We start from the raw sequence: 9,689 nt of genomic DNA, 5'->3' as shown, positions 1-9,689 counted from the left end.
CACCTGAGATTTGGAGCCATAATACAGGGGTGTAAACATGACTTTAGAAAGATAGCAGCATCATTATTTTATTTCCACACAAATGGAAGATTTATTAGTGAAATCTGTTGACTTTATCAATCTTTATTGAATTATATGCCAACGGTGAAACTTGAGGAAAAAGCACTTCTTGTGTTTTTTATCCCAAGTTTGCATGCCTGTAACTCAAGAAGTGTTAAAGATATCTGAATATCCTTTTAAATTCTGGTTAGTAATTAACATTTCTTTTGGTTTCTTCATTTTAAAGGCCCTCGATGGGTCAGTCCCAGAGATATGGAGATCTTAATGCGGCTCCAGGAGTAAACTGGTCAATTGAACACATTTTCAGTGCCCAAAAACCAAACGTGGGTCACTTTTCATACAGCGGATACTTTTTTCTTTTAACGAGGAATATCTGAAGAACAAATAATGTTGAAACTAGGAATGTATCTTTATTTTTGTCTTTATGTATGTATTTTTTTTTCTATCAACACAAGATTATACCAGTCTGAGTGCCATACATATTATTTTCCCAAAGTGTGCATGCTTGTCACTCTACGAGTATTAAAGAGATCGCAATATGATTTAAGATTCTGGTTATTAACAAACTTTTCTTTTGCCATTTTTATTTTCAAGGCCCTATGTGGTTCAATTCCATAGATTTGGAGATCTTAATGCAGCTCCATGAGTCCATTGTTGAGATTTACCCCTTTTTTAATGGTAAAAAACTAAATGTGGTTCATGACTATACACAAAGCTGATACTTAATGTATTTAAAGGGATTCCCTGAAGAAATGTTGAAACTAGAGATGTATCTTGTTTCAAACACTTGCATCAACACACCTCTCTGAGCGCCAAAAATACACTGAAATGGTCAAGTTGAGGCACATTAACCTGCTTTCAAAATAAGAATGTGAAATGTATTAATATTTGAATCAGTTTCAGTGATATTTGGAAAAAGGGATTTTGTTCATGAACCTTCTGAAACTAGCAATAGTTCAAATATACGGCATCATAGCTACACGTTACCGCATTGATATCCTAATATATCTCTGGGATTGAACCATAGTCAACTTTAGAAGAAAAAAATGTTGGCACTCAGAGAGGTGTGTTGTGTGAAACGAGATACATCTCTAGTTTCAGTGTTATTTATTCTTCATTTTAAACAGAATAACTATCAGCGGTTTGAAAAGTGACCTATGTTTAGTTTTTGACCATTGAAAATGAGTACAATTCAACAGTTTGAACATGGATCTCCATATCTCTGGGACTGAGACTCCAAAAGGAAAGCTCATTAAGAATGAGAATCTAGAAGGATATTAAGATATCTTGAATACTTTTAGAGTTACAGGCATGCAGATAAGGAACATTTATGGCACTTAGACATGTACTGTTTGTTCTATGCAATTGAGCTGATAGAAAAACATGAGACACATTCCTAGTTTCAACATTATTTCATCTTCAGATATTCCTCTTTAAAAGAAAAATGTATCATCTGTGTGAAAAGTGACCCACGTTTGGGTTTTGACCACTGAAAATGTGTACAATTGACCAGTTTACTCATGGAGCCGCATTAAGATCTCCATATCTCTGGGACTGACCCATCGACGGACTTTAAAATGAAGATATTAAAAGAAAAGTTTGTTAAGAACCAGAATCTAAAAGGAAATTAAAAATGCTCCTGATTAAAGTATAAATCAACAGTGCAGCTGAATATGCAATGCATACAATTATAATGTACATTCCTATATGGAACTTCTTAACTTAATTGAACATAGGGAAAAATAATTATGCTTTATTATTGGTTCATTTATACACTGAACAATGTTTTCGAGACAGTTAGAGACCTAATATTAAAGGATATTCAACTTATAATTGTTTTCATAATATATATCGCAGAAAAACGAAATATTGCGATGTTAGTTTTTTCCCCCATATTGTGCAGCCCTACTACCTTTTTTATAAGATACTGTAAATCATCTGTTCTCTATGTGAATATATAGTAAAGTGTCATTTATTCCTGTGATCAAAGCTGAATTTATCATCATTACTCCAGTGTCACATGATCCTTCACTAATCATTCTCATATGAGGATCTGATGCTCAACACATTTATGAGTATTATCAGTGGTGAAAACAGTTGAGCTGCATCCTTAAAAAAATAAATATATATATATATATATATATATATATATATATATATGGCATACCAAAATTATCGGTGTGAATTAAGGGTGTGCAATCCTAAAACTTACATTCAGCAATATTAAATATTGTCGCAGATAAGCACAAACATTTTAAGATTTAGAATATTGTTGGACTTCCTTATGCTATCCTAATCATTTTGCATTTATTATATTATAATATATAATTATAATATTGCAGTTATTGTTGTATTTTTAATGTTTGGAGAAATGTACGGCAATCACTCCAAATGCATCTTCAAATTAAACATTTTTTTACTTCAATGAATAGATTTTGAAGTGTCAGCCGTTTTACCACAGTGTGTATGGAGTATAAATTCTGTGTCTGTTATAACCTTTATATGATACACAACAAAAAAGAATTAAGAACATGAGTAAATACATTGTGGCTACGAGAACTAATAAGTGTGGTTGTAGTAATATTGAAGAAGTCAAACTCACCTGGTCCATTGCTTGTTTGAAGGTGATATCATGCACTCAGTTGGAGCTGTACGTCCCTTGATAAACTCAGGTAAAGTTGTGCTCTCCTAAAAATCATTGTTTATATAAGCTTTGAGTCACATGGTCCGAGTCACATAGCTGTCCCTTGAGTGGTTGTTCGGTTTTGCATTCCATCTTTAACCGTATAACAATGCATTCCACCCTAAGCATGCAGGTTTATGAAATACGACATGACTAAGTGATAAAGGGTGTGATTTGTCACTGAGTGCTTAACAGGTGCTTCAAATGATGAAAGCTATCAATTCTAGGCTGCTTTATCACTTCTAAAGAGCAGTGTATATTATATTTGTTGCACATTTTATTTAAATGATCCCATAACGTAGGCCTAATACCAATTTCAAAAAGCCAAAGACGTGTTTCCATTTATTTCTTCTGTAGGACACATTGGCTTTCGTTGAGTGGACACATAAACACTGAAGAAGAGAGTTTGGAGAGTAGATGTTGATTCATTGATCCCTCATTAGGGCGGCATGAGCTGGAATGAACTCAACTCACCTGTTTGATCCTCAAACCCTACGTATTCTCTGAGCATATCTGTCCATCTGTCTGCTAAAGGAATGCAGTCAATCGTTTCCCATGAAAAAGATCGTATTTATTCACATTTATTCATGCGGGAACATGAGGAAAATCACAAGACATCTGTCATAGGAGCCAACAATATTCATACTGATAAACGAGCATAAGCAAGATTACACTAAAGAGTGTAAAAAGTCATTACTAAATTAAGTACATTTCACAGATAATTACAACGAAGTAGTATTTTCTGGTAAAACTTTGAAAAAGTATTGGGTAACACTTTAGGATGGGGAACATAAACTCAATAAACTGCTAATTTACTGGGTATTAATAATTAGTACGGTAGTTTTTGTAGTTTTTAGGTATTAGGATTGAGGGACGTAGGATAAGGTCATGCAGAATAAGGCATACTAATAAGCAACGGTAATGAGTTCATAGCGAGAATTGAACCCTAAAATAAATAGTGTTTTTACAGTGTATTACACAGAATAGAACAAAGGTGAAATGTTTTATATCGTCTGTATTACATGACAGGCTTATATATAAACGACTGTGCTGTAAATAATGAATATATTAAAGATATTTCTACATATGATACAAATTTTATCATATTTGGTATATTGTTGAAATGAGCGTCGGTCTTCTTGCAACATTAAACCGGTTCTTCAAAATGTGTTTCCCGTTTCACTTGTTGCTGTGTTTGTGTGTTTGTTTTACGCTGAAATGCTTGGCATAGTCTTCCGTGTGTGCGTCAACAGATGTTGTAGGGAAATATGCAGAGCGGAAAATAAGCTCTCTGGATCGCACACTTCCCCTTTCAGTAGTTCTGTTTCATGGTTTTGACACTGTGGCCATGATTGTGACTTGATATACCAGCGGGTGGTTGAAGACAATAGTTTTAAACATGGGTACTTGGGGTGTGTTCTCTGACTTGTTCACTTCTCCTTCTCCGGGGATGTTGTGTTGTGATGGTGAGTTTGTTAGATCTGTTGGTGTTGAAGACAGGGTGTCTGGTTGAATGGATAAACCCAAGCTTGAGTCTCGGTGTTCAAGAGAAGAGTTTGAGTCTTCGCTTATGGCCTTGGGAAGAGGTGATGGAGAAAATGGCTTGGTGTTAGTCGAGGATGTGTCCATTGAATCCGGGGTCCCGGCGTGTCTTGTTTCCTGTAAAGACGGCAGAGAAAAACATGCCACATATTGTAGAGGGAAAACTTGTGTACGGTTTAACATCGACATGTGTGTCATTTTAGTGTCAAATACTGCCAAATTCAGTAAAAGCTATAAATGACCTTATCATTTACAGTGAAAATTATTACATTCCCAGAAACCTTACGAAAAAGAAGTATACTTAAGTTCATTTTATGAAGTATACTTAAGTAATGTTCAATTATATTTTAAGTATACTTTATGTAGTAAGTGTACTAATATCAATCTGTACTAGTAGTAAACTTGTAAGTGTACTACTTGAGACTAAATTGGCCCACTTTTAGTATATTAAAGTATACGTTTAAGTGTACTATAAGTGTAACAGTAATAAACTTTAAGTTACTAGGTCTCTCATTTGTAACGCATCTGTACTATAAGTATAGTAGTAGTTTGCTATTTTAATACGAGTAGTACATGTTTTAGTTTGTGAAAGTACACATTGAAGTGTACTCTAGTTTAGGGGTTTATACTGAGAGTATACTTGTAAGTTTGTAAGTGGACATAACATTATACTTATAGTTTACTATTTATATATATTTTTTTGCACTTTAACCTCTTAAACTCTGAGACCCTGATCAGGGTCCGTAATGACATCATCAAGTATATACTTTAAATGTTAAATGTCTGGAGGAGCTCTGACCTCATATGTGGCACCATTTGAAAGCTTAGAATCTCTACTTTCTGGAGATATGCATCACTTTGGCATTTGTTTTACACAGAGTAACTTATTTATACTAAATTTCTCTGGGACTGTTTCAGCCTGGATTTGTCCGACCCAAATGTAAAAGCGTCCCACACACACACACACACACACACACACACACACACACACACACACACACACACACACACACACACACACACACACACACACACACACACACACACACACACACACACACACACACACACACACACACACACACACACACACACACACACACACACACACACACACACACACACACACACACACACAGTGTCTCTAAACACACAATACTGGAGTCATTCTACAGGAAACCCTCTGGAGTTTCATAAACCACTACTATAAGTGATGAACATGTGAGTATATGTTGTCTGAGCTGTAATAAATCTCCCTAAAAAGAGGCACTTTTTGATTTTCTGGTTATAAATTGATTGTTGAAAGTGTGTAACTCAGGCCCTGTGAGCTCTAGCACCCTGCAGAGAGTTTGGGCTGTAAAAACTCGATTACAGAAAACACTGGGGAAAAGAGTTTAGTCTGGATCTGAATGGAGGAATATGACCTTTTTATGTAACGTGTATGAAGATAACAGTACCTGAGTTTGCAGATGGTTGGTAACCAGCATAGTTGATGATCTGAAACCAGTTACAGATGATTCTGAGTGTTCAGTATCTGTATGTTCAGTTGTATTTGTAAGTTGTGTTGTTGTTGTTGCTGTAAGTGGAGCTGTAGTTGTAGTTGTATGTTCTGTTGTAGATGTTGAAGGAGTTGTGTTTGTTGGTTCAGTTGTAGATGTAAGTTGTGTTGTTGTAGCTGTAAGTGGAGCTGTAGTTGTAGTTGTATGTTCTGTTGTAGATCTTGAAGGAGTTGTGTTTGTTGGTTCAGTTGTAGATGTAAGTTGTGTTGTTGTTGTTGTTGCTGTAAGTGGAGCTGTAGTTGTAGATGTAGTTGTGTTTGTTGGCTCAGTTGTAGATGTAAGTTGTGTTGTTGTTGCTGTAAGGGGAGCTGTAGTTGTAGTTGTATGTTCTGTTGTAGATGTTGAAGGAGTTGTGTTTGTTGGTTCAGTTGTATATGTAAGTTGTGTTGTTGTTGCTGTAAGTGGAGCTGTAATTGTAGTTGTATGTTCTGTTGTAGATGTTGAAGGAGTTGTGTTTGTTGGTTCAGTTGTATATGTAAGTTGTGTTGTTGTTGCTGTAAGTGGAGCTGTAGTTGTAGTTGTATGTTCTGTTGTAGATGCTGAAGGAGTTGTGTTTGTTGGTTCAGTTGTAGATGTAAGTTGTGTTGTTGTTGCTGTAAGTGGAGCTGTAGTTGTAGTTGTATGTACTGTTGTAGATGTTGAAGGAGTTGTGTTTGTTGGTTCAGTTGTAGATGTAAGTTGTGTTGTTGTTGCGGTAAGGGGAGCTGTAGTTGTAGTTGTATGTACTGTTGTAGATGTTGAAGGAGTTGTGTTTGTTGGTTCAGTTGTAGATGTAAGTTGTGTTGTTGTAGCTGTAAGTCGAGCTGTAGTTGTAGTTGTATGTTCTGTTGTAACTGTTGAAGGAGTTGTGTTTGTTGGTTCAGTTGTAGATGTAAGTTGTGTTGTTGTTGCTGTAAGTGGAGCTGTAGTTGTAGATGTATGTTCTGTTGTAGATGTTGAAGGAGTTGTGTTTGTTGGTTCAGTTGTAGATGTAAGTTGTGTTGTTGTAGCTGTAAGTCGAGCTGTAGTTGTAGTTGTATGTTCTGTTGTAACTGTTGAAGGAGTTGTGTTTGTTGGTTCAGTTGTAGATGTAAGTTGTGTTGTTGTTGCTGTAAGTGGAGCTGTAGTTGTAGTTGTATGTTCTGTTGTAGATGTTGAAGGAGTTGTGTTTGTTGGTTCATTTGTAGATGTAAGTTGTGTTGTTGTTGCTGTAAGTGGAGCTGTAGTTGTAGTTGTATGTTCTGTTGTAGATGTTGAAGGAGTTGTGTTTGTTGGTTCAGTTGTAGATGTAAGTTGTGTTGTTGTTACTGTAAGTGGAGCTGTAGTTGTAGTTGTATGTTCTGTTGTAGATGTTGAAGGAGTTGTGTTTGTTGGTTCATTTGTAGATGTAAGTTGTGTTGTTGTTACTGTAAGTGGAGCTGTAGTTGTAGTTGTATGTTCTGTTGTAGATGTTGAAGGAGTTGTGTTTGTTGGTTCATTTGTAGATGTAAGTTGTGTTGTTGTTGCTGTAAGTGGAGCTGTAGTTGTAGTTGTATGTTCTGTTGTAGATGTTGAAGGAGTTGTGTTTGTTGGTTCAGTTGTAGATGTAAGTTGTGTTGTTGTTACTGTAAGTGGAGCTGTAGTTGTAGTTGTATGTTCTGTTGTAGATGTTGAAGGAGTTGTGTTTGTTGGTTCAGTTGTAGATGTAAGTTGTGTTGTTGTTACTGTAAGTGGAGCTGTAGTTGTAGTTGTATGTTCTGTTGTAGATGTTGAAGGAGTTGTGTTTGTTGGTTCATTTGTAGATGTAAGTTGTGTTGTTGTTGCTGTAAGTGGAGCTGTAGTTGTAGTTGTATGTTCTGTTGTAGATGTTGAAGGAGTTGTGTTTGTTGGTTCAGTTGTAGATGTAAGTTGTGTTGTTGTTACTGTAAGTGGAGCTGTAGTTGTAGATGTATGTTCAGTTGTAGATGTTGAAGGAGTTGTGTTTGTTGGCTCAGTTGTAGATGTAAGTTGTGTTGTTGTTGCTGTAAGTGGAGCTGTAGTTGTAGTTGTATGTTCAGTTGTAGATGTCGAAGGAGTTGTGTTTGTTGGTTCAGTTGTAGATGTAAGTTGTGTTGTTGTTGCTGTAAGTGGAGCTGTAGTTGTAGTTGTATGTTCTGTTGTAGATGTTGAAGGAGTTGTGTTTGTTGGCTCAGTTGTATATGTAAGTTGTGTTGTTGTTGCTGTAAGTGGAGCTGTAGTTGTAGTTGTATGTTCAGTTGTAGATGTTGAAGGAGTTGTGTTTGTTGGTTCAGTTGTAGATGTAAGTTGTGTTGTTGTTGCTGTAAGTGGAGCTGTAGTTGTAGTTGTATGTTCTGTTGTAGATGTTGAAGGAGTTGTGTTTGTTGGTTCAGTTGTAGATGTAAGTTGTGTTGTTGTTGCTGTAAGGGGAGCTGCAGTTGTAGTTGTATGTTCAGTTGTAGATGTTGAAGGAGTTGTGTTTGTTGGTTCAGTTGTAGATGTAAGTTGTGTTGTTGTAGCTGTAAGTGGAGCTGTAGTTGTAGTTGTATGTTCTGTTGTAGATGTTGAAGGAGTTGTGTTTGTTGGCTCAGTTGTATATGTAAGTTGTGTTGTTGTTGCTGTAAGTGGAGCTGTGGTTGTAGTTGTATGTTCTGTTGTAGATGTTGAAGGAGTTGTGTTTGTTGGCTCAGTTGTATATGTAAGTTGTGTTGTTGTTGCTGTAAGTGGAGCTGTAGTTGTAGTTGTATGTTCTGTTGTAGATGTTGAAGGAGTTGTGTTTGTTGGTTCAGTTGTAGATGTAAGTTGTGTTGTTGTTGCGGTAAGGGGAGCTGTAGTTGTAGTTGTATGTTCTGTTGTAGATGTTGAAGGAGTTGTGTTTGTTGGTTCAGTTGTAGATGTAAGTTGTGTTGTTGTTGTTGCTGTAAGTGGAGCTGTAGTTGTAGTTGTATGTTCTGTTGTAGATGTTGAAGGAGTTGTGTTTGTTGGTTCAGTTGTAGATGTAAGTTGTGTTGTTGTAGCTGTAAGTGGAGCTGTAGTTGTAGTTGTATGTTCTGTTGTAGATGTTGAAGGAGTTGTGTTTGTTGGCTCAGTTGTATATGTAAGTTGTGTTGTTGTTGCTGTAAGTGGAGCTGTGGTTGTAGTTGTATGTTCTGTTGTAGATGTTGAAGGAGTTGTGTTTGTTGGCTCAGTTGTATATGTAAGTTGTGTTGTTGTTGCTGTAAGTGGAGCTGTAGTTGTAGTTGTATGTTCTGTTGTAGATGTTGAAGGAGTTGTGTTTGTTGGTTCAGTTGTAGATGTAAGTTGTGTTGTTGTTGCGGTAAGGGGAGCTGTAGTTGTAGTTGTATGTTCTGTTGTAGATGTTGAAGGAGTTGTGTTTGTTGGTTCAGTTGTAGATGTAAGTTGTGTTGTTGTTGCTGTAAGTGGAGCTGTAGTTGTAGTTGTATGTTCTGTTGTAGATGTTGAAGGAGTTGTGTTTGTTGGTTCAGTTGTAGATGTAAGTTGTGTTGTTGTTGCTGTAAGGGGAGCTGCAGTTGTAGTTGTATGTTCAGTTGTAGATGTTGAAGGAGTTGTGTTTGTTGGTTCAGTTGTAGATGTAAGTTGTGTTGTTGTAGCTGTAAGTCGAGCTGTAGTTGTAGTTGTATGTTCTGTTGTAGATGCTGAAGGAGTTGTGTTTGTTGGTTCAGTTGTAGATGTAAGTTGTGTTGTTGTTGCTGTAAGTGGAGCTGTAGTTGTAGTTGTATGTTCTGTTGTAGATGTTGAATGAGTTGTGTTTGTTGGCTCAGTTGTAGATGTAAGTTGTGTTGTTGTAGCTGTAAGTCGAGCTGTAGTTGTAGTTGTATGTTCAGTTGTAGATGCTGAAGGAGTTGTGTTTGTTGGTTCAGTTGTAGATG

General features: G+C 36.4%; 1 protein-coding gene across 1 annotated transcript in view; it reads right to left on the bottom strand.

Annotated features, from left to right (window-relative positions):
• Positions 1 to 3,295: 3,295 nt before the first annotated feature.
• LOC307118822 (uncharacterized protein) overlaps positions 3,296 to 9,689 on the bottom strand; it is a gene marked incomplete at its 5' end in the record, with an annotated part of 43,492 nt that continues 37,098 nt past the window's right edge. The window contains 2 exons of the mRNA XM_079804637.1: positions 3,296 to 4,402; positions 5,743 to 6,383. Coding sequence (XP_079660763.1) covers positions 4,070 to 4,402; positions 5,743 to 6,383 — 974 coding nt within the window. The 3' untranslated portion in view covers positions 3,296 to 4,069. The remainder of the gene's footprint in view (positions 4,403 to 5,742; positions 6,384 to 9,689) is intronic.

This window comes from Gobio gobio (genome assembly GCF_949357685.1).
Source record: "Gobio gobio genome assembly, chromosome: 2".
Taxonomy (NCBI): domain Eukaryota; kingdom Metazoa; phylum Chordata; class Actinopteri; order Cypriniformes; family Gobionidae; genus Gobio; species Gobio gobio.
This window is presented reverse-complemented; position numbering and strand designations above follow the sequence as displayed.